This window comes from Cyprinodon tularosa, unplaced genomic scaffold, assembly GCF_016077235.1.
Source record: "Cyprinodon tularosa strain WSP-4 unplaced genomic scaffold, ASM1607723v1 ctg831, whole genome shotgun sequence".
Taxonomy (NCBI): domain Eukaryota; kingdom Metazoa; phylum Chordata; class Actinopteri; order Cyprinodontiformes; family Cyprinodontidae; genus Cyprinodon; species Cyprinodon tularosa.
Genome location: NW_024039598.1, coordinates 270,871 through 296,091, shown reverse-complemented (window position 1 = coordinate 296,091; position 25,221 = coordinate 270,871). Strand labels below are relative to the sequence as shown.

General features: G+C 37.4%; 2 protein-coding genes across 2 annotated transcripts; both read right to left on the bottom strand.

The window, feature by feature from the left end:
* Window positions 1–6,015: 6,015 nt before the first annotated feature.
* Window positions 6,016–10,651, bottom strand: LOC119774808 (adhesion G protein-coupled receptor F5-like). Its single transcript, XM_038272488.1, has 8 exons — window positions 10,488–10,651; window positions 10,200–10,381; window positions 9,615–9,791; window positions 8,150–9,523; window positions 7,997–8,038; window positions 7,831–7,881; window positions 7,685–7,745; window positions 6,016–6,093 (listed from the first exon to the last, which is right to left on the bottom strand). The coding sequence occupies exons 1-8, from the start codon at window positions 10,618–10,620 to the stop codon at window positions 6,044–6,046; spliced, it is 2,070 nt and encodes a 689-aa protein (XP_038128416.1). The 5' UTR covers window positions 10,621–10,651; the 3' UTR covers window positions 6,016–6,043.
* On the bottom strand, window positions 10,623–24,345 carry LOC119774802 (integumentary mucin C.1-like). Its single transcript, XM_038272482.1, has 13 exons — window positions 24,301–24,345; window positions 24,040–24,207; window positions 23,920–23,949; window positions 22,157–22,357; window positions 21,164–21,304; window positions 20,910–21,080; window positions 20,763–20,780; window positions 20,406–20,671; window positions 20,259–20,302; window positions 17,934–18,043; window positions 17,648–17,833; window positions 10,700–10,907; window positions 10,623–10,626 (listed from the first exon to the last, which is right to left on the bottom strand). The coding sequence occupies exons 2-13, from the start codon at window positions 24,137–24,139 to the stop codon at window positions 10,623–10,625; spliced, it is 1,479 nt and encodes a 492-aa protein (XP_038128410.1). The 5' UTR covers window positions 24,140–24,207; window positions 24,301–24,345.
* Between the last annotated feature and the right edge of the window lie 876 nt (window positions 24,346–25,221).

Genomic DNA, 25,221 nt, shown 5'->3' with positions numbered 1-25,221 from the left:
GACAAGGGAGGAGACTGCACTTACTGATGAAGGGGGGGGGGGGGGGGGGGGGGGGGGGTTTGGGATGGTTCAGATGTTATGACAGGCAGAGCTTTCTTAAGGAAAACTGTACATAAATCATTAAGAAAGCAGTAGATGTAATTTGTCCGTTTGTAGTTCTGATGGATCTGATAGATCTTCACGAAAGTCAGTGCCAATGTTGAAGTCTCCAACAATAATTAAGCCATCATTTTAAGCACATCAGAGGTAATATGTTTAATAAAATAATTATTAAGTTAATTTTGGACTGAGGAGGCCTGTAAATATCAGTACCATGGTCTGGAGTGCACTCTTTACCTAACCTGCCATAAGCTGCATTCATATCAAATTGAACTACACAATCACGGCAGCAGTAGGTGCTTGATTTGTTTCGCTACTAGCAGAGTTAAAGCTACAGTGTGTGACTTTTAGCGACATCTAGCGGTCAGACTGCAGACTGCAGCAACATGAACATCTCCCCCCCACCACTTCTCCCCCCCAACAGTACGGCGAGCGTTACGGGACAAAATGTCTTCCACGACGTCCGCATCACCTACCTTCTCAAGTGATGAGGTTTGTTTACATAGATAATTTTACAAATAGTATTTCATTAGTCTGTGTAGGGTATAGATTTCATGTAGACTTAAGATAGGGTGACCATTTGGAAAAACCAGGACACCTTGGAGCGGGGGAGGGGGGGGGGGGTTGATTGAAAGAACAAATGTCTCATCATCGGGATTTGCTCCGTGATCAGAGGAAAGGTCACTTGGCGCCGAACAGTGGTGAAAATTGGAAGTTCAGTTTAATATAATACAACTCTGTGAATAGTTCCGTCTGAAATGAATGAAAATAGTTGTTTTAATGGTTATTGAGTCAGATATGTGGCGGTAATGTTTGATTTATCTAAAGGTTTTTATCTGTTACTGTGTAAATGAGTTTGGCTGTAATTTAAGGACAGATTCTAATAGATCTGCAGAGTGGGAACTTTAAATCTGATAGGAGTTTAATTTTTTTATTGTTGTATGCTTAACTAAGTATTTTTTGTTGTTGAATATTAGAGATTTTGCAGATATATTTTGTACATACATTGTTTAGATTTACTTATATATTTGTAACCCTTTTATAGAATAGAATAGAAAATCTCTTTATTGTCCCCCAATGGGCAAATTTACAGCAGCAGAAAGATTATTGAAAATGTTCACACAAATGAGGACCTTAGAAAAATGTATAAGAATAACATAATAGGGAAGAGTTAAAATATAAAAAATACAATTCTGTAAAGTGTTTTAACAATATAAAACTGGAGAATAAATAACCAATATGCAGCTATGGACATTTTTACAGTAATGGATATTTGAAAATAGCAGCAGCATCAGAGATGTGCAAAATGACAGCAACAGGTTATTTAACTGACTAAGGTTTCTATCATTACATTTGATTTGATTTGTTCCTGCTCCCGGTGGTTGGAACCTTTATTCCACTCTGGATTCTTGTGAGTGTAGTCTTTGTTCACCTTAACTTTAAAAAAAAATAAATAAATAAACAAACAGTTTTGAAAACCTCGGTATTCATTCTTTTCCTGCTTTGTGTGTCAACTTTCACGGTTGCTAAGCAACAGAGCATACGGCGGTAAAACCCGCCGAAGGGAGGACCTGTTCGAATTTACGGCCAAAACTCCTCCGGCCTCCTTATTTTCAAGGACTTCGAAGGATCCAGTCTAGGTAGACCGCGTCCTTGGAGGATGTGTCCTAGGTTTTCGAACAGAGCCTTTGATTAAGAACAGGGCTGCCCGCACTGACGCGGATCAGGGATTACGTCACACGGAGCGTCGTGCGCAGTGAAATCAGGACATTTCCTCACTTTCTAAAAAAAACCCGGGACGCCCGGGACAGGACGTGAAATACGGATATGTCCCGGGAAATACGGACGTTTGGTCACCCTACTTAAGATAATAAATATACCCGTTATTTTTTCTACATCGTTGTGACGTTTTGGCGATCTCACAATCGCTAGTTTGTTGGCTCTGCGCTGCCGTAGCGCAAAGATGTCTGCCTCCATGGCTGTGAGACCCGCTCCTATGTAATTGTAAATAACGAATTCTAAGGCAACGCAAATATTAAGGTTAAGAGGCTGAGCTCGTAGATGATGATAAATAACATAGTTATGTATAATATATTAAATTTCTGACTGTATATCCCTGTAATTATTACACACTGTAGCTTTAAATGGTAAATAATACTCTGACCTAATGTAGTTGGGGGAAACAGCCAGCGAGGAGCACGGATACTCACCAAGCATTGAAACAACAATTAAACTTAAAAATCGTTTAATTTTTCTTATATTAAGCAAATGCTTATGTGTGATTTCAGTATAAAAAAATATTGTTGCTATGTTTGCACAGTCCCAGCCATCAGAGATCTCCCCAGGAAAGAACCACACCAATGCGTCATAGCCGTCATGATCTGGCCTGTTTGCTCTCCCTTAATTGGTTATTTCTTTCAGCTGTCGTTTTCCCTCCCTGCCTCAATTATCAGTTATTCCTTTCACCTGTTGCCTTTGGTTTATATTCTGTTCAGCCTGACCATTCGGGGCCAGATCATTATTTGTTTTCTGCGAGTTTGTGTGGTTCTGTTCATTCCAAGGTTCTTGTCCTGGATCCTGGCGGCCAGTGGAAAGAGGTTTTTGTGTCAGTCTTGTCTCCTGCTCCTCCCCTGCTAAGCCCTCTTGGTTTTTGGCTCTGTATACGGGGAGGTTCAGTTTTTATCCCACTAAGCCTGGCTCCAAGGTGGAGACCAGTTTAAAGGTCCTGCATCAAGTTCTGGTTCCACGTCCTGTCTCGGCTACCCTCTTCCACTGAGCCTGCCCATCTGCATCTGATCCTGTCTGCTCCTGTCCTCTGGACTCAGTTAGACTCTGAACCTGCCTGGGAGCTGGTGGATTACCTGGAAGCCTGGATCCTGTCTGTCCCTGCCTGATCTGTTTCCCTAACCAGGATCGGTTTCCTGTCAATCCTCCAGAGCTGCAGCACCAGGGACACTCTTGGTGACGCACGCCGCGTCAGCTGTCAGCCCAGTCGACTGGATCGCACCCCCTTCAAGGGTTATGGACTGACCTGCAGAGTGTCTGAGATTGGGCGGTGCTCCGCCCCCCTCCTGCAGCATCTGCAAGCCGCAGATCCTAGCAGCTCCACTTTAGTTTTGTTTTTCATTTAATAAACGTTTTGAACTTTCCTACTGACTGTCTCTCCTTGAATACTGGGTCCGACTGTCTCATTTCATGACAGTAGCAGTTCCAGATCTCTGTCAACACTACAGATCTTAGGGACAGCCACATGACATCTTGACTGGAAAGATCCACAGAAACCACAGTGTATCAGAACCACAGCCAGAAGATCCAGAATATTTTCCACAATGCCAGCAACACCAGGAGGATGTGGCAAGCACAGACTACAACATAAGCCCCCTGACTCCAATCATGATGAAGTGCTTCGAAAGGCTGGTCAAAATACACATCCTCTAAAGTCTGCTACCAACATTTGACCCGTTCCAGTTCACCTACTGGCGGAACCGCTCCACAGAAGATGCCATCTCCTTTGTGCTTCACCTGAGTCTAGCACCCCTGGAGGAGAAGAACACCTACGTCCGGATGCTGTTCCTGGACTTCAGTTCAGCTTTTAACCCCATCATCCCACAGCATCTGATATGCAAACTGGAACAGCTGGGATTCAATACACCCCTTTGCAATTGGTTGCTAGACTTCCTCACAGACAGACCTCAGTCAGTCCGGATTGAACAGAACACCTCTGATGCCATCACCCTAAGCACAGGCTCCCCTCAGGGCTGCGTCGTGAGCCCCCTGCTGTTCACTCTGATGACACAAGACTGTGGCTTCAGGAAGAACCAGCCTAACCATGCTTCAATACTCATTAGTTATTATTGCCGCTGACAACCTCAGCTGTAGAGGTTGTCAGCGGCACCAAATACCTGGGGTGCACATCCCAGACAACCTCAACTGGACTGTAAACACCACGTTATTGGTCAAAAGGGCACAAAAGTGCATGTACTTCCTGAGGAGGATGAGGAGAGGCCACCTTCGACCAGCCATCCTCACAACCTTCCGAAGCACCATAGAGAGGCTTCTGACCAGCTGTCTCACAGTGTGGCGTGGAGGCTGCAGCACCTCAGACTGGAAGAAGGTGACAAAAGAGGTGAAAACTGCAGAGAGGATAATCAGGGCTTCTATTCCCTCCATAAAATACATTTCATCCCAGTGCTGCGTGTCCCGAGCCTGTAACATCATAAATGTCCCCTCACACGCCCACCATGGACTGTTCTCCCTGCTGCCCTCGGGGAAGAGACTTTGAAGCATTGGATGCAGGTCCAGCAGATTCGACAACATTTTCTTCCCCACTGCCATTAGAGAGCTGCATGTTGTATAAAATGGGGTTTTAAAAACAAAAAATAGAATAAAAACATTTCATATTTCAATTTCAAATATTGACGTTATTGGAACACTTGAAACATCTTTGGAATATCATTCTTACAGGGCTGCACGGTGGGGCACTGTTGCCTTGGAGCAAGAAGGTTTTCTTACATATAGCATATTAAAAACCAAGTGGTCCTTTTTCAGAGATAATTGGAAAAATTTTTAAACAATTGAAATTCAAAATGTTCAATTCAAAAGAAATGCAACTGATGAATATTATAATTATTGCCACCGTTGGAGGTCTTGCCATAAAAGAGCCATGGCAAAACCAACGCATTACAACAGGTCCAGATGCAAGTCAAGGCAAAGTCACAGATCTTATGCAAAAATGTAATTCCATTTCTTTACACCTGTGTTCTTTTCATTTCCTAGTGAACAGGTTTTGTTTTCTACAGCTAAGAAGAAAATGTATTTTGTTTTTCAAACAAAAAATGCAATTACCATACCACACACAGGCATTTAAACATCTGCCCAAGATTTAACAGTATCATGAAAAAGTGCACACAAATAATTAAAAGAGGGTCTCTCTCAAAGAAACCAGACTTCTTAAAGACTTTTATTCCAAAATTCAAAGCCTGCAATTAATGTTGATTGTTCACATTACAATACATGGTATATGAATTAACTAAACTAAACAGTCAGAAAATAATATTTGCTGAGAAAATCTAAACTGTGAACTCATGTTAGTTTTATCGAAATAAATGAGCAAGTTTTCCTATTTGAAGCTAAACTTCAAATAGGAAAATTTGGAAATTTGATTTATCATAATAAATGAGCAAGCTTTCCTATTTGAAGCTGAACCTTCCATGGGACCTTCAAGTGCGCCACACAGAAAGTCTTAGATCATTTCCTTAATCAAGTTTTGAGAAGATTAACCAAAAAATCATGAACAGTTCACATGCACATACAATTTTTGCATCAAGTTGTGATCATTTAAGATTTAAATATAATTGTTTTAATTTAGAATATACCAAAAAATAATTCTAACACTTCCAAATAAAAAATAAAATCTTCCTTAGCTCTGTGCATAGCATACCAGCTAGTAAGAACTTATCCATCATACAAAATCACAGCTTTTCAATAATTGCATTTCCCTTTTTTAGAGCATAAACCTTCACTTTTTAAAAGGGACTGACTGGAACTGAAGAATCTGTAGTTTGTTTAAACAATTAACATTTCAATTAACTGGTAAACATATAATCAAATATGTATATTAATTTGTTTAAGGGATATACAAAACAGTTTTGATTTAAAAAAAAAGAAAAAACAGGAAGTATTACATTCATGTGAATTTATCAAAAACAAAGGCTGTGTAAGATCAAAATACATAGCTTTTCTGAATTTGGATGCCTCAAACAATCTTAAAAAAATACTGCTTTTCAGACACAATAGAATTACTGAATCCTTCATTTTGCAAAAAGAGAATTAAGCTGGAAGCTTTAAATTCATACTATCATAACATAAAAAGGCAGAAGTAGAAATAAAAAGATATATCAGCAGTAGACTTTGTTATATTAGCAGACAGACTTTTTTGTACGTACTAAGTGTTGGATGAACTGTTGGAAGACACATTGTACCCTCTTCTAGTCCCTGTAACACAGAGTTATAAACATACGTAAATATGGATACACATATATATATCTATATATATATATATCTATATCTATATCTATCTATATATATATATATATATATACGTATTTATATATACTTACATTAATAAATATACACATAGAAATATACATAGGTAAAATTAAAATCAGAAGCCCTTTTTCATCATTCTGCTTCATCTCTGTTCTCATATATATATGTATATAAAAGAATAATAAAATTAAAGAAAGGAGTGTTAGTAAAAAGCCTGAGTGACAGTTTTTGTATAATTACATAATATAACTTAAATTTCTAATAGGAATCTAAATGCCATACTTATTTGGGCCATTTGTATAATCCCATTAAGGTCAAGATATTTCAGGAAATGTCTCATGATACTCTATGTGACTACCAAACTGCTTTTTGGGCAGTTTAGGGGGTGTTGTTTGAATCCATAGAGCCTCCTTAGCTCTTTAATAAAAACTGCTGCCACGCCCTAGCCTGATAAACCAGACTAAATGTGTAATTTAGTCTGGCCCCGATGAATGACACAACAGAAGATTGTTGATGAGAACAACCCTTTGTCTTTCAAACCAGGTCTGTGCCTATTGGCCAATGCTCTGACCAATGAGCGCAACTGACTGTGAGGTGGTGATCGAGACAGAAAGCTGATGGGGGAGTGTAAAGAAACAGCCTGTTGGTAAAACGGCAAATGCTTCTTTTTCAAAAATGAATGAACGTAGCCTCTTCCTGCTCACATTTCAACCAAAACCCCAAGTCTATTCCTTCCTAAACTGATTCCAAAGCTGAGTCAAATGAGAACTGTTCAATAGTTGTTGCCATCTTCCTTGTTATGCTTTCCCCAGCGTCGCGCAGCTTTGTCGTCATGCCCTCAAAACCCCGCCCGCTTTGCATCCAAAATTTTCAACACATCTCTGCGTTGTGATTGGCCAGCCAGTTCTAGGGCCTGGGGCATTGATCGAGGCTAGAGCACTTGTAGGCAAGAATTATTTTAGCGGCTGGTGGGTGGGGCTAGTTTACTAGGCTAGCCACTCCCATCAAATCAGATTTATTCTCCCTCATGTACAACTTGCTTCGTTTTAAGTTCCTACTCTGTGTATGCATGCTTATTAAAATACTGTCCAATTTGTTCATTAACAATGTGGCTCAACCTGAGCATGAAATAGAACTTGATCAGTTCTTGTATATTTTCTAAACTGTTTATCTACACTACCGTTAGCTTGAGTACAACCTAAACATATATTGTGTTCCAAAAATGACTCTTTAAACAATATCTTTTTTATACAAGTTATGATGTTAGAACAATACATTTTTCATGTACTTTGAAAGTTATAGTAGTTTTATCTTTTAAGTACTTCTTGATAGTTTACTATTAATTCAAGCTTTGCTGTATGTGTCCTTATCTTTTTATTATTTGAAATAAGAATGTAAATAATAACACTATAACAAATGTCAACATCTTTTACGTTGCTATCCAAAGGACACTTTCCTTTTTTTAAATCTAAAATGTGGTATCTAAACAAAAATTAAATCGTCAGAAAATGTTTTATTTGTTTTCCAAATAGCATACCTCTTTTAAATCTTTGGAAAAAGTTGGTTAGTCCACTGGAGGAGGTCCCAGCAGATGTGCTCTAAAATGAGAATTACATTTTCAGTAAGAATTCACCCCAAAATACTTAATAGGAAAAAACCTTGAAACAATACAACTATTCTTACTCTTGTTCTACTGTTTGATGTCAGTGACGGTACTGCCATTGCTGATCGCACCTGAAAAGTTAATTTGCAGAAGAGTAATTACAGAGCATCTCCCAGTGTCAATATATTCACTTATGAAGGTACAAACATCATAAGACTTGAGTATTTGCAATTAAAGATTCCTCACCTTACTGTCCCACAGTGTTCCGAACACAAGAATGAAGAAACCCTTTAGGGAAAAAAATGTATTTAATAGTTTCTCACTTTCATTACAAAGTTAATGTCATAAACTTTAAAACATGCAGCTACAGGTTACTCTAATAAACAGTTGAAATGTTACCTGTAATGAATTGAAGAATGCAAAGGCAATATGGATTCCCCTGTTTTTAGGATCAGCCATGGTTCCGATTCCCAAACCCCAAGTTATTCCAAAAAACGGTGTTAGCACAGCCAAACACCTGGTTACAACCACCAGAACGTGCTTTTCTCCTGTTTGGGCTGCATTTCCTCCTACTCTTCTCCTCAGTATTTTGTATAACACCACAATCAGGATGATTAAGTTTATACACACTATCATGAGTGCAGGGATCACAAAGGCCAGCAGAGCTTTGGACTCGTCCCAGTTGAGCCAACAGATGATTTCATCTCGTATGTATTCCTTTGAGGGAGCAGTTGCAGCTATAGTTATTGTGGCAATGATCAGTGGTGCACCATATCCCAAAGAGAATCCAATGATCAGCATAGATATTTTAGACAGTCCTCCATCAAACACACTAAGGGTGCGATAAAGCAACAGCAGGCCTTTGGCTAACATCCAGAAGAACATGGAGAGGTAGAAAAAATGAATAAAGAAGGTAGCTGCTGTGCATGCTGGGTTGTTTGACTTGGTTACATCTGAAATAGCTGCTCCAATAATGAACCAAATGTTTGCAATGAGGAGAGACAAAGCGATGTTGACAATAGCGACATGGCGCAAATACGATGTTGTGTTCTTGTTAACTTTTCTCCATATGATTGCTTCAATGATGAGACAAATGACCAAGCAAAGCATAGAAATTCCAACTCCAATGTAGGTGATGATGTCCAAACCAAGGTCTCGTGGGCTGTATGGTGACATGAGAATGGAGAAGGAAGTGGTGTGGTTGCAGTTGCAGCTGACTGTTTCATTTTCAAAGTACACTAATGAGCAACCGTCGTCACTCCATCCTCCAAGACCGTCAAAGAGATCAAAATCCCAAAAAACACATTTGGGGTTTTCTATGGTTTCATTTGTGTAATTTATTACTTCAAAATTTAATGTAATATTTGAGATTTTAACTTCAGGTCTAACAAGAGCGACCCTTCCATGGACACGGTTGGATGTGTTGTTGAGTTCATCTCTTCCAGGAAGCACATTGTACATGGAAGCAAAAACTATGATGGTAATTAGTTTGTTCTCTCCACCCCCCTCGGGTAATTCTATTTCCACAGAGGAGTTAAATTCTCTTCTGAAAGGATCTGTAAGTTCTGTTTTGTTCAGGAGAATAAAATTTGTGTTGATTTCCAATGAATCATTGCTTATAAAATCTGGTAACCTCTCAAAAACATTCAAGAATGAAGAGCTGGAACTGTTTCTTCCTAATCCCTCATCTGTATTATTGTCATTCATATTGAGAAAAGTCCAGGATTTCCTTGAGTCATCAATTGTTAGAAGGCCTGCACTTTCTAGGAAATTCTACAGAACAAAGTGAAAGAAAAACCACATAATTTTAAAAAGACATAGTTCCATTGTGCCTGTGTATGTTTAAATGTTTAGATGTACCTACCCTTGTTGAATTATCACTTATTTTGATTTTCAAAGATGATGATACATTGGCGACATTTTCAAAGATCTTAACCATAGCAATGATGGTTGCTGGAGACTCAACAATCTTTTCATTATTTGCAGAAGTCGCATTTTTAAGGTCCTCCAAGAAAATAGGAATTGTTACTTCATCCAAGTTCTATCATATGAAAACAGAAAAAAAAATCTTAATAATTATCCCTGAAAGTACAGATATTTCTGTATGTTTTTTGATTGCTATACCTAAAAAAAATATTTTTCTTTTAGAATTTGTTTGTGATGAAAAAAGCCCTAAACTTTTAAAAACAATTATTCCTTTCTCTCCTACTAAAATATGTTTTGAAATCTGTTTAATTAAACATAAAAAATCTAAATCTTTGGTTTTATTCCATCTTATTAAATATGTCATATACAAAAAAGGAAATAACACTACATAACAAATGACAGTCACTATACATTCGGAACAATCATCTATAGGACAGTGGTTTTCTCTCAGAAAAATAATGTAACACAAGTACCATTACTAACAGTATCGATCAGTTACAAGTGTTTGAAAAAAATATGTCACCTCTGATTGATCAAGCAGATCTGCAATCACTGCAAGGACACAGTTGTCTTGTTTATCTTTAAATATCGTATCTTCCCCACAAACTGCTGTCTTTTCTCCCCTCTCGTCTTCATCACAGTCTGCAGTACCAATTTCACCAAGCTGTGCATTTCCATAGATCGTAGACACACATAAAAATCTCTCTAGAGAGAAAAGTAAATGTGTTTTAGGTAACAATTTAGGACTGTATGTAAACATATATTTAAATTCCTAAAACTGGGAATACACTCTTCGTCAAATAATACTAACCTGCTTCGGTTAGTTGTAGTGTAATTTCTTTTGATTTTGGCGGTAGTGATTCATATTTCACTGATCTTGCTTCACATTTGTATTTCACTTCCCCCTCTACACAGTTCTCTTGGGGTCCATAGGTATGTGGCATAGTTATCTCTGGTGGTGCAGTAAGGAGGATTAATTCTTAAATTATTATTTTTGTTTGTTACTAATAATTTTTCTTGTGCTTAATAAAACATTTACCTTGATCTTCTGAATCCAACAACTTGACTGTGAAGCCATCGTTTACTCTACATGACAGTTGCTTAGTATCAATACATCTAAGTCTTTCTCTGTCTGGATCTGCGTCGATGTCCGGGAGTGTTATGGATTTCAACGTTACCTTCTGAATGAACCTTGAACCACTTCCCCATTTTATCTCACATTCATACTCTCCTAGGGAAAAAAAAAAGAAAAAAGTCAGTGAAGTTAGGACTCACATACAGGAAGAGAGGAAGATAGAGAGAGAAAACGTGGGAGTTGAAAAGCTGTATTAAAATTTTACTCTAAATTATTTCGTTCATTTATTCATGAGTTGTAGAAAGTCTGAACTTTACTTAAAGGGCTTGTATCAAGCAAATCAACTTTTTTGCCTTTGAATGGAGCCTAGGCAGAAGTTAAACTGAAGAAACTCATTGCTTTCCTTCATCCACCTGCGACACAGCCAATCAGCTTTGAACCACACCTCCGGGAAAGCCAATAAGCATCCAAAGTGCATCTTAAAAGGCCTCTGATCCGCTCTTGTCTGCTCCTGTGTGCAGGCGGAGGATGCCCTGTGTGACTTCATTCAGATGACCCCCTTTCAACGCACCTCCAGCCCCTACTCCACCACGCAGTCCACTGGATCTCCCCATAAAGCTCAGCATACCGTCTCTCTAACCAGCAGTCTACAGACTGACCAACTTCATCTATCTCCACTCCACCACCAGTTTAAGGCCCCAGGGGAAACAGCCGTATTCTTTACTCCTGTTTATGCATGTCTATCAAAATTAAGCGCTATGTTTCCTGCTGAGGTCTGAGCGCCAAAGAGAAAGTAATTGTATCAAGAAATTTCTCCTAATTGTCTTTTCTCTTTGTGTCAGTTTTTCAGATTGAACTATCGTATAATGCTATTACCGGTACTTTATCAGAATCAACAACAAAATGGTATTTCCTTGGATTCATGCATCTCTAAGAAATACTCTATTGTGGGAGCAGCAACCCCTCCCTGTCCTATAAAAAACAAATAGTTGGAGAATATCTCTCAGGCTCCCTACAAGAAGTAAAAATGTGTGATACCTTTAGTTCTTATATTGACCTGATACCAAGTAAATACACTGTCAGTATCTCCAATGACTTCTTTTAATACAGTACATCCTAAAACCTATAACCACTCTGTATTTTTTTTTGTTCTTACTGTTTTCTTGTGGAATAGTTTTGTAAAGATGTAGGAAAAATGTGTGTATGAAATGCTAAAATCTAAACATAATAAATAGACCAATCAGAAAAATGTGAGTGCATTTTTTTCCAAAATAAGCAAATGGAAATACAGTAAAACAATAACAATAACAAAATTTAAAATATTTTGTTTGACATTGAGACGAGAATCACACACACACACACATATATATATATATATACACACATATATATATATACACACACACACATATATATATATATATATATATATATATATATATATATATATATATGTGTATATGTATATATATATATATATATATATTAGTGCTGTCAATCGATTAAATTTTTTTAATCGCGATTAATCGCATCAATGCCTGAGTTAACTCGCGATTAATCGCATTTTAATCGCAAATTTTTTTTCTGATTGAAAATCATTTAAATACTCTCGATGACATACAAAAAATACATACAGGCTAGGTTTGTGCCAATGTTCTTTTTTTAAAATGAAAACAGGTCACAGACAATGATTTATGCCATAGAAACATATGGCAAGAAGATGGGGAGGCATGTAGCAAAAAATAACAAATATGTAGCCAAAAAAAAGGCCCTGAAAACAGGCTGATGTAAAAGACAGTCTTTACAGTTAAAGCTGAAGTCTGTAAGTTTTAAAAAATCACTTTTTTGTCATATTGGCTAAAACTGTCCCTATGCCCAGACAGCAGTACATGTGATATGTAACCTGTGAAAAAAACTGCTTCAATTGGTACCGCCTACTGCCTGTATTTCAATCTGGAAAGAATCATTCGGGACGAGTCAAAACAACCAATCACAGCCAGAGGAGCGTCTGATGGAGTGTCAATCACAGCTCACACACGCTGAATCCCGCCCCCCCCCCCCTTCTGGTCGCATGCGGTAGCCGCGCAGATGCTGTGAGAGGGGTGGAGCTTGGAGGTGGGGCATGAGTGAAGCAGAGAGGGTGGGGGAGTGACGTGAAACCTGTTTTTCTTCAAATTTTCAGTCGAAGTCTGCTCTCTTCTCAATGTTACAGACTGCAGCTTTAATACAGTCTTTTGAACAAAGACAAGCATTTTACCCTACTGCTATAAAATGTAGTACAGTTAACATTAGATGTTAATTAACCAAGATAATAATGAACAATTTTCAATCAATACATCAAAATCAATAGACCGACATCACTAGATGGAGGTAGTCTATGCTCTAGAAAGTTACTTTTCAGCCTCTTAAAGGCACACTATGCAACATTTTTCAGTTAATGTGTTCCATAACGTTTTGGATGATTAAATGAGTCATTTCAGGTTGAACAAAGGTATTCTCGGCCGCCCTGGTGGTCTGTGGGGGAAATACTGCACTTGCAATTGCAGGAGCACCGACCCGCACCCACAGGCTCAGAAGTCTCGTGAGAGTCAGTCTTGCTTTACGGCGAGAACTGCTACACCCCCCAGTTAAAAGCATGCTCGTTGCTAGCACAGTGGCGATCTTTGTGCAGTTATGCTACGTTCACGCAGCAAAAGCAGCAAAATCGCGTCTGCTGCTTCATTTTTGCTGCTTGTACCAGTTAGTTCTGACGCGGCTGAAACAGCTTTGCTGCTCTGGCTGTGCGGTGCAAAAGTGTGTCTGACGCGCTTTGGGCGGAGCTTCACTATCCTTTCTCTGCCTTGCAGCTATATTTGCTGTGATCAGTGGGAATAAAGTAGTTTTAATATGTGTTTAAGTGAGAAAATACACCTGAAAACGTAATCAGTGCAGTCAGTTCATTCAGATTATTATCCTGCCTTCAATATTTTTTCTGTCGGATCCGCTCAGACCCCCACATACCAGGGATGCGCCGAAAGTATGGATCCCTTCATCAGCAGCCTCTCGCCGGGTCGCCTCCTCGCGGTTCACCACGGCAGCTGGTAGGTGTTTTTCATCTAAATAATCCAAACTGCATATTCTGCCGGCAGATTTCTGCATTTTAAGTTAATTTAGGCGTCAATAAAAGAGGATTGATCATCAGCGCTGTGTCTCTCTCCCTGCGTCAGATGCTTAGCCCAACGCCCGATGCGCTGCTTCAGCTGCTCAGACGTGCTGTGCCTGCAGCTCAAAACGCGCCGCGGGACCTTTTGCTGCGCCTTGACGCGCGTCAACCATTGACTTTGCATGTAAACTCGCTGCTTCTGTCGCGCCAGCTACGTCCAGTGTGAACGCAGCATTAGTCATTTGCTGCTAAGCTCAAAACAACCGCGCCTGGCTTGACGGAGAAACCAGGAGAACAGCTGTGCATATTTACGACAGTGCACTTTTACTTTCGCCCTCTGGGGGGAGCCTCACTGGAAAATCAACACCGGTTGCATAGTGTACCTTTAACAAAAATGAGAACACACACACACCCACCCACCCACACACAGACACACCCACACACACACACACACACACACACACACACACACACGATACCGACCTGTGGCGTACACAGACAGCAGGAGTGCCGTAGCAGATTCCATTTCACCTCAGTAATCTGTTTTCTCAGCGTATTTCAGGTTGCTACTAGTTACCAGACACTCAACTTGTTTGTTGGTGGTGGGGCTTAAAGAAAAGGCACTAGCGTCACCCAGTGTATGAGCGTCTTTTTCCCTTGAGGAGCTCTCCGCTCTCGAAGCCTATGAGAAATGCATAGACTGGGGGGAAATAGCCCCGCCTTCTCGCAGGCTGCAGCGGGATGTACTTGGAAAATTGTACCATAAAACCACATAGCGTTAATCTCACGGTAAAAAAATTATCGCCGTTAAAATGGCCTCGCGTTAACGCGATAATAACGCGATAATTTTGACAGCACTAATATATATATATATATATATATATATATATATATATATATATATATATATATATATATAGCCTATATATATATAGCCTATATATATATATATATATATATATAGCCTATATTTTTCTTCTATTAATCTACTTTTATATTTTTTTCCCTTTTAATGGAGTTCAATAAAATATTGTAACACACCACAACAAAAAAAGACAAATAAATAAATAAATAACTGCAAGTCTATGCCAATTCAATTAAGGTATCAATTTTTGATTTTGCATTAATTTTCATATTTAAGGAATTTGTCTTTATACATTTAATAATTATGGATATATACATTCTTGGTGTTAAAATGTTTTTCCATACTCTTCTTGTTATTAAACTTATCATCAGCTCTTTGCATTTGCTTTATCATATTTAATTATTTTAATACAATTGTTGTATGTCCTGCCCTGCTAAAATGAAACAATTGTGTTAAAGTAACTAAATATGATTAAACAAATGCCAAAAACTGTCATATAGGTAGTTTTTTTTTTTGGTGTATTGTTATTATATTTCAATATGTCATTATGGTCATTTTGATGATACTATACACTTGCTGTACTACTGTAAATTTTCAGGCTAAATAAAGATAAAAACATCTGTCCATTTTCTAATGCTAATTCCATCAGGATCATTGCCTATCTCTGGGAAAAAGGCACGGTACACCCTGGACAGGTCACCAGTCTGTAGAAGGACAACACAGAGACACACAAAGCCATACAACCATGCACGTACACACTCACACCTAAGGACAATTTAGAGATACTAATTAACCTAACGTTCATGTTTTTGGCCTGTGGGAGGAAGCTGGAATACCCGAAGAGTATGCATGGGGAGAACATGCAAACTTCATGCAGAAAAATCTGAGCTGGGAATCTAACCCAGAATCTTCTTGCTGCAAGGCAGCAGTGGTACAAACTAGTCCTCCATGAAGCCCTTTTTTAAACTTGTAAAATGACACTTTCCATTGAAAGTAATATAAAAAAGCAAGATGATAGCACAATATGGTTTTAAATGATTTGAGCAATTTACCACTGGTTGCACTTTGCATTTTATGAGCAAATTATGCAGAAGATAACCTGAATACTTGCTGTTTTTATAGAAACATCTGTCTCTGGGTCAAGGATCCTTCAGAACGACGTTGTGGGAATTGTGTCTCCTTTTCTATTTTTACATTGCCATTTTTCACATGTTCTTACAAATGATTTGTAATGCTTCTTTTTTCCACAGCCTTGTTACATTCTCTACTGTGCAACTTGCCCTTGTCATTGAATCTGCCTAAAAGTTAACGCACACAGCTCTGCCTCGCCTTTCTGCCTTGTTAATACTCCGTTTGTGTGTCTCTTCCTGTTTTTGTGCCTGTTCAGTATCCTTGCATATGGTGGAGTCAGAAAAGTCTAGTTGGGAGAGGGTTGGAAAATAAAGAAAAGTGTGCCTGCTTCACTCTGGTTGGGGTGAATGACTTCCCTCAAGACCCCCATGCTCTCCATCTGTAGAGCAGAGGGGGCACGGGCAGTAAGCATAAGACAGAGAGTGAGAAAGAGATAAGACAAAGGTACAAGGCTTGTATAGATTGAAAGAAAATGAGGATACTAAGGATCAATACAATAATGGATGATTGTACCCATCTGTAGCCCACCTCTACCCTACTCTTACTGTACTGTGCCAGCACTATAAAGAAATTGCACTTTCTTAAAACAGGAGAACGTGATGGATAATGATTGTGGCTCAAACTTAAAACAAAATGGATCTTTTATCAGCTAACTTGTACAGGGCAGATACCTTTTCTTAGTTAAAGTCTAAGCCATGATTTTGTTTAGTTTTTTACTGCCTCAAGAGGTCTCAGACTTTGTTCAGCCTTCAGTGGCCTGAAAAGGCAGTCACCCAGGTGGGGAGATGAAGCTTCACTTTAAGAACAAGTGTTTTCCTTTGAGGTTTAAAGACCTCAATCATACAACAAAATAATACAAGATATACATTAATTATAAAGGAATTATATCATTCTATATATTTGCCTACAATAAACTTTGAAGGCTAAGGAAGCGGGATATAGGACCTTTAATACTTAATAAATCTTGTTATTAACTTCTTAAAAAATGTTTTCTCCAACACCCAATATTTCAATGAGTTTCTGTTTTATGAGGTTGCATGATCAAAATCACAAACAAATCCCAAACTGTAATAATGAGTAACAACTATTCAATATCCAAAAGATGTAGAGTTGAGTAATACTTTCCAACTGTTCCACAGCATCAGCTAAATCCGCTTTACTTCATAGCAAAAGCATTAGCACAAGAAATTTAGCAAAAAATGTTGCTGTGAGCGCAAGCTGAAATTACAGAAATGGTGAAAAATGTGATTGAAGTTTTTAAAAGATTTAACTGATCTTTATTGTTTTAATTTTAGTCAAAAATACTGTTAAGAATCTTAATCATTTATGTTAGTTATGTTAATAATTTTAAGCTTTACTTTATTAACTAGATGTATTTAGAGATTTTATGTGTTTATCGGTTTGCCTATTTTAAATCAGATTTCCTAATTTTCTTTTATATATATATATATATATATATATATATATATATATATATATATATATATATATATATATATATATATATATATATATAAACTTTAAACCATAGCAAGTTATGGTGTTATTAGGCTCAATATAAGTACTTTAATATTTTCTTAAGCTTTTTTTCCCCACACTTCTATAGGACTTTGAGTTTGTGGGTCAGGATCAACTGGATCAACAGATGGAGATGCAATAATTCTGCATTTCAACACCAATATGTTCAGCCAAACTATTTAATTTAAACAGAATGTATTAGAAAAGGAAAAGCAAATAATAACCAATTTTCTTACTTACCTTCATCAAACTTAAAAATCCTTGGGAATTTATATTCTGATTTTCCATTAGTCAAAGTACTTTGTTCGGCAATAACTTTTCCTTTGTTTCTCCAAAATACAGTAACGGCACTAAAATCAATGCTTGGAGGTTCACATGTCAAAGTGAGGGGATCTCCAGAATACGCTCTCTGTTCTTTATTTTCACCTTCATAGAGACAGCAATATCATTATTCAGTTGTCCTTAGACAATATAAAATAAATATGAAACATTCAATTTATCCCCTGATTTATTAAGGTCTACTTACCGTTAATGAGAACTGGGTATTTTAATGACATTTGTCTCAGAATTTGTTCTTCTGTTAGTGTGTCAGGGGGTGTAAAGGTAATATTATAATCAGCTATGGTACTTCCTGGTCTGCAATAAAGAATACAAAAGAATTAAATATTTCCTCCTTTAAATCAAAAAAGGAATCCTAAAGTTTACTATGGATTTATTTTTTATAATCTCAAAAGTTGTTGCAAATAAATAATGTTTTTAAAAATACCAAAACTTTGATATAAAATTCAATATAGTGTGGAAATAATAAATCAATGAGGATAAAGGCATAAGGATTTTCCCGAATATTTGAAAACACTCATTCTCTCCACTTAAAAAAAAACAATGTCTGGTTTCAAGAACATGTATTGTATTTGTGTGTTCATATGCAAGTACAATTCTGTATTGAAGTCATGTCTACAAAGTAACCTATATTAAGAAGTGATCTAATGTACTCCTATATGCTGGATGCTTCCAGCAGAAGTCGTAATAAAGAAAATCCCTCTTGAAAATACGTTAAAAACTTCATGCTCATTGTATGTCACTCAGAAAAAAGGACCTCTTTCAGAAAAATTAATCCGATGGCAGTGGTGCCAAAAGTACACACATTTATTACTTAAGTAGAAGTTTAGATACTGCAGTTTAAAAATACTCTGGTAAAAGTTAAAGTATCAACTTGACCTCTTTACTCAAGTAAAAGTGAAAAAGTATGTGCTCCAAAAACTACTTAAAGTAAAAAAGTATAAATTAACCATAAAAAAAAACAGCCAGATGCCACTATATGAATTGAAAGCTACATTTTTCGACTTTTTGGAAAAATTCTTTGAGATAGGGCCAAGGATGAGGGAGGTCTTGTTGATCTCCATCTCCCGGTACGCTCTCTCCTCTGTCCGACCTTTCAGACATTTCAACATCTTTTTCTGAATCCGACATTGTAGCATGGCATTTCATGGCATGGCATGGCATGGCATGGCATGGCATGGCATGGCATGGCAATTCACGTTTGCAGTTTGACGAACACCTGCTTGCTTCAGATGATTTCCTTTAGCTAACCAATGAGTGTTTGTGTTATATGACTCATCCAATTACACTAGTTTTCACTAGATGTGGATGGAGCCAATGATCTGCATTGGATGGAGCACATGACTGAAATAAATATTTATAAACATTAAACCAGGGAAACCAATTAAAAATCAGTGGGGTCCGAAAAAAAAGAAAATCATCAACCAGTGATCTGTTACTTTAAACAGAATTTAACACAAAAATAAAATGAGGTATTTATGCATTCATGTTATACATTGAATAAAAAATAAATAGATAAAAAAATAAAAATTGTACTCCTGTATATCCATCGGTAGTTAAAGGACAAGGGTCAGCAAATGCAAATTCTGTCCTGTAAAACAATGACAATTGCTGGGGCATTGGCTTCAGATTGTACAGTGACAATCAACAATTGTCGCTGTATGATCTGAAGCCACATTTGGAGCTTTTAAACAGGCTTTTGAAAATCTTTGATAATTTGCTGCTGTAATATTATAGATTTTTTTAGAATAGAAAGCTAGCAGGTGTGCATAATCAAAAATTAACAGAAATACAATTATAGAGCATTCAATATTGCAAGAAAGCCCACGCTGTTTCTGAATAAATACATTATTGTAGGAGTTAAGTTCTGTTATCTGACGCTCGTAAATGCATCACACTTGTCTGTAAACGCTGTGCTGTGTAGATGCGCGTTTGATTTTCACCTGAAGACAAAGCTTTGCAGTTTCAAAACTCCCGTCGGCATCACTGTTTATTGTTGTGTGTGAATAAAAAGAGACTACTACAAATAAATCAGCCGTACCCCGGACAAAATCTTTGGATTTTATGTTGTTCATAACACCGCGGTCCGCTAATCCATGATCTGTGCAATAAACCGAAGCCAAGAGTAACGAGTAACGTTTGTTTTAAAAATGTAAAGAATAGAAAGTACAGATACTTGTGTGAAAATATAATGAGTAGAAGTCAGAAGTACGAAAAAAATAAGTAATGGAGTAAAGTAAAGATACCTAAAAAGTGAACTTTAGTACTTGTCCTTCATTACTTGACACCTCTTTCCGATGGGCAAAACCACAGAAAGGTACACAGTAAATTACTGTGTTCTAATTATTGCAGCTGGTGTGCCATGCATGTTTCAATGTTACTGACCAGTTTAAAGGCATACATTTGTGGAAATAAAAGTTAATTTAATTTAAGAAGAACGTTGTATTTCTGTTTGATTTTGAAAGACAAATAAACCAAATGTATGCAAATATTAAGAATAAATTTGACTTACGAAAGCCTCAGGGTAGCGCTACACTCTCCACATTGACTGGTAATCTGTTTAAAGAAGGACCAAGACCAGGAATAAACACATTTACCTTTTGTAAATTAAATTATTCGCTACAAATGTAGATAGTCACACAAAGTAATGAGAACTCACGGTATCATAAATGCCTTGATAAAATGGACTGCTTTCCGTATTAAACGAGGGTTCAAATGGAATGTCTATGGTAATTCTGCCACGTATAACCTGAGGTTCAGCTGTAGGTGGGATAGGTGGGATTGGCCTAGCTGTAGTTGGCAAAGCTGTACTTATGACTGGCATAGCTGAAGTTGTGGTTGGCTTAGCTGTAGTTGTATTTGGCATAGCTGAAGTTGTGGTTGGCTCAGCTGTAGTCGTTGTTGGTAATGGTGTGGTTGGAGTAGCTAAAAAAAAGGAAATAAAAAAATATGGTTCTCACACGTTTTATAGCTAAATGATAAAATGAAGTGCATAAGTAATTATTTCTTCCCATACCTGGACATCGTGAATTATCTGTGGACCAAACATAAAGACAGGTATTAATACTTACACTTATGGTTCTATATTTCTTGTAAATCATGTTTTTTTTTTTTTTTGGGTGGAGAATAATGATTTGCTAAAGAAGTAAAACAATATGCTTACTTAGGAGGGGCTGACAATACTCGTTAATAGAAGAGATACCGTCTCTACAGGTACAGTAGTCACTGCTCACGTTACTGCATGAATATCTGCTGCTGTTGCACCTTTCACATGGCCATGCAAAATTATCCTCACATTGACAGCGCAGTTCCTTAGATATTCCTTTAAAACAGACTTTGACAGACAATTAAAATTAATTTTATACAATATTTTCCATCAGCAGATATTCCTTATTTATTCAGTGTTTTTTTTTTTACCTGTGGTCAAGTTTATTTCTTTTACTTTCAAAGATGGTGGGAGTGTTAATGAATTGAATACTTCATCAAGCCTGCTCCTGAAGATCTGAAGTGTATAATTTTGTATAAAGTATGCTGGGATCTTTAGGACAAAGGTCACTCCTGGAGATTGAAAGACAAATGGAAGATATTTCATGCATTAAAATCCAGAGGTAAAGAAGTAGGACAGTTTGTCAGATATTATATAAAGGTTATGCTGAAAAATCAACCGACTAACATTTCATTTCTGATACTAAAGTTTTAAAGAAAGCAATTTGAGGAGGTTGTTCTCATTGCTCTTTCAGAAACTTGTCTTATGGTGGAGTATTTGCAGTCAGCTGAAGGTCTCAACAAAAGTGACGGAGCACAGAGCTTGATCACTCCCGTCCCTCTACATGTTCCTCAGTTAATGGGCTCTTTTCTCTTATCAAATTCCCCTCTCTCCAACTTTCTTACTTTTTGTGAGCAAATTTTGTTTGTTATAAGAAAGTAGACAAAATTAATAAGCCTAAAGAATATGTTCACAAATCACACTAACAAATTAAAAACATCCCTGAAATACAAACTGTAGGTCACCAGTCAATTTATAAACATCTTACTTTCAATTTACCCTGTGTAGACAGCGCTTTACCAGTATTTTTTCTTTTGAGATCATCCTGCTATTGTTCAGTGAATCTAAATTATTTGAAAGGCATTTTCAAAAGTTTTTTGTTAAGACATTCTTCACTCTGACTTTATTCCTTGTCTGCTTATTATTCATAAAAATGTAGAAATTGACAAGTTCTGCTCTCCCATCCACCCAAAATAAACTGGATATGCATTTCTAATGGATGACAATGTAGGGCAGTTTGTCATAATGCTTTTCCATTGGGAACTATCACATTGACATGAATGTTTTTTATTTACAATGGAAAATACATAAAGTCTTTGACAAGAAAGTTTGAGAGCTTTACGGTAATTCAATAATTTTCGTACCTCTTTGTTGTGGAAAAGTAATTGTCGTAGAAGCAGTGGTTATTGTCGGAGCGGTCGTGGTCGTTGTTGGAGCAGCAGTGGTTGTTGTTGTAAAAACCGGGGTCGTTGTTGGAGAAAGAGTGGTTGTTGTCGGAGTGGCCATGGTCGTTGTGGGAACCGCTGTCGCCGTCTTTGTCGTCGGAGCAGCTGTGGTTGTTGTTACTATAACAATAGAAATCAGAATGTTTAACATTGCTTTATTTCTAAAATTAAAGTTTTTAGTAGATTCCAGAAATCCAGTTTTGTTGAACCGTATTTCTCTTGCTGTTCTACTTCAGGTTTTACCTTAGACGTAATATTTCTTATTGTGCGTGTGGAGTAAGGGTTTTGGAAGCTGCAATATGAGTCCACCACCTCTGTTTAAAGTTGTTTTTTCTCTCTTAACATAGATTGCTTCCACCATGAGCGGAGTGGTATATGCTGTTCAGTGCAGCAAGGAATGCTCTGATCTTTATATTAAAGAAACCAAACAACCTCTCCACAGACGCATGGCCCAACACAGAAGAATGGCCTCCTCTGGACAAGACTTACATCTATACCTTGTGGACAAAGGACATTCTTTTGAGGATCAGAATGTTCACATTCTGGATAAAGAAAATAGGTGGTTTGAGAGGCGCGTGAAGGAAGCCATTTATATAAAGAGAGAAAAACCAACTTTAAACAGAGGTGGTGGACTCAGATTCCAGCTTCCAAAAACGTACAATTCAGTGATAGAGATGATCCCTTCCAGAAATCACCACACCCCCCACCCCATCACAGAGGAACGAGGGACCTACCCGCTCCAGCCAGTGAACAATACCTCCTTAACGACTGACTCTTAACAATCATAGACAGGTTTCAGGTATTACAGGAGACAATCTCCCCCTTTAACGACAATCCCCCCCTTTAACGACCGGGCTTCAATATCATAGACAGGTTTCAGGTATTACGGGCTAACAATGGAACCAAACGAACCACTAATCGGTTTCCATTTGCATGTTTCCAAGCAATACAAGGCCTTGTCGATATAAAAACTCTTAACTCACTGCAGATCCAGACATTTGAATTGAGAAAGCTTCCTGGAGAGGTGGCGAAAAGTCTTCAAATCTTGGAAATCTTGGAAACCAAGTCTAGTGGATTTTTTTGAACTTTTACAGAATGACTATGACCTGGATGACTGAGAATCTTCCATCAGCATACCTGGATATAACCTAATGGAATATCTTCAAAACGGCTCCAAATGACACAAAACTCATATGGGTTAGTAGAACATGATGTAATAACGTAAAATCAAGGGCCAAATGTAAAAAAAAATGGTGTTCCCCTTTAATTCTTACTAATATATTTTTGGTTTGTTTTTTTAATTTTAAAAGTCAGTTTCTACAGAAATGTAATTTAGAAGATATATCATTACAATTAGGTCTAGGAGTATCATTTTGATCAGGAAGAATCTTTTTTTAGTGATATACAAATGGAACATCAGAGAGGAGTGCTTTGATTAAATATAAAAATGGCCTGCCCACTTCATATAAACTAACATTAACTCCAGCAACAATATTCTCCTTCGCTATCTCCCCTTTCTTGGTAGCTGTAATGCTTTTTCTCTGTCTTTGAAACATATTTTCCTTTATTTATTTTATTTATTTTTTATGTTTTGCTGACAGCGATTCAGAGAGCCTTTTGCTTTTGTAAACCATCTTTTTGGAAAGACTGTATCACAACCTTGATCTATATGATGTACATACCTGGAGTAGGTGTTGGGCATATAGAGTTATCTGTGAAGAGCAAGAGATTAAACATTTTTGTCTTAGACCAGAATGGTGTGTGCTTAATCAATTAGCAAAGCAACAGAACAGAAAGCTTACTAGTTTCTGGTTGGCAAAACTCATCATTTGGAGGAAGTCCATTTATGCATGTACAGGTTGAACTGCTGGTGTTACTGCATGAGTTGCTGCTGTTGCACATGTCACATGGCAAAGCATAACCACCCTCACATTCACACTGCAGTTCATCATAGGAGTTTGGAATGCAGACTGATAAAGATATCAAAGAAGGAAAATCATCCATCTGTATTTTATATTATCTATTCTATTTATCCAGAAAACTGTGTGACCAGCTTCTCTTACCGGTAGTCAAGTTTACTTGTAAAACATTTATCCTTGAAAGAGATATAGGGTGGTTTATTGTTTGAAGAGCACTTCGGAATGACTCAGGGATATTTGATGGCACGATGGCAGCTGGGATGCTCAAAACAATGTCCACATCAAGGAACAATGGTTCTGCAGAAGCAAACAGATCTAGTTATTCTTTTTTCCCCAGGGAAGTGGAAAAGTATGAACCTGACTATTATTAGTAAATCCTGAAAGGCAAAAAACTTAAATTGAAACAAGATTTATTCTCAGAACTTTGTAGCCTGTTCTAGAAGCTATGTTACAATGCCACAAGGAATACAAAAAGGCCTGTGTTGAAAAGGTCTGTTTTGTCATACCAGAGGTTGTTGTGGATGTTGTTGTTGGCATGGGTGTTGTTGTAGTTGTTGTGGTTGCTGTGAATTAAAAAGGAATATGTCAAATTCTTCAAATCTTTTTTAGCTGTTTTGTTCAAAGATTTAAAATACAGTTAAATTCTGGGAAGCTGACTACCTGGAACTTCATACCATCCTCTGTTCTGCCTCTTTGGAAATAAAGAAATTCTTTACCAAATAATTGATACTATGGGTGTGTTTGCGAGCCTAACACCATAGCATTTATATATTTTTTTGTAGTATTCTTGAAATTAATTGGTAAATCTCTTTTTTGAGCCTTCTTAGGAGAGTTTTTTTTTTCTTCAACTTTGGCATTTATCTATGTGAACGTGGTAAATGTAGTGAAGTGCATTTGCTCTTGGAATTTGATGGCTAAGCAGGTCTCTGTATGTTTCTATTGATATTTATTTTACTTTTCCTTGGTAGGGACCTCCAAAATGCTACTAATAAACAGTGATGTTAAATTCGATTTTCTTTTCATGATTGATTACATGATTTTTGCATAATGTTTTCAGACAGCTAA

Bases quoted from the DNA above. Each gene is read 5' to 3' on its own strand.
- LOC119774808 (XM_038272488.1), bottom strand. From the start codon at position 10,620: ATGCCACATACCTATGGACCCCAAGAGAACTGTGTAGAGGGGGAAGTG. The intron at 9,792-10,199 runs GTGACATATTTT...TTCATATGATAG, and splicing joins ATCTGCTTGATCAATCAGAG to AACTTGGATGAAGTAACAAT. The intron at 9,524-9,614 runs GTAGGTACATCT...TTTGTTCTGTAG, and splicing joins TAAGTGATAATTCAACAAGG to AATTTCCTAGAAAGTGCAGG.
- LOC119774802 (XM_038272482.1), bottom strand. From the start codon at position 24,139: ATGTGCAACAGCAGCAACTCATGCAGTAACACCAGCAGTTCAACCTGT. The intron at 21,081-21,163 runs GTAAAAAAAAAA...TGTCTGTCAAAG, and splicing joins AGAAATAAACTTGACCACAG to TCTGTTTTAAAGGAATATCT. The intron at 18,044-20,258 runs GTAAGTCAAATT...TCTTTATTGCAG, and splicing joins AGCGCTACCCTGAGGCTTTC to ACCAGGAAGTACCATAGCTG.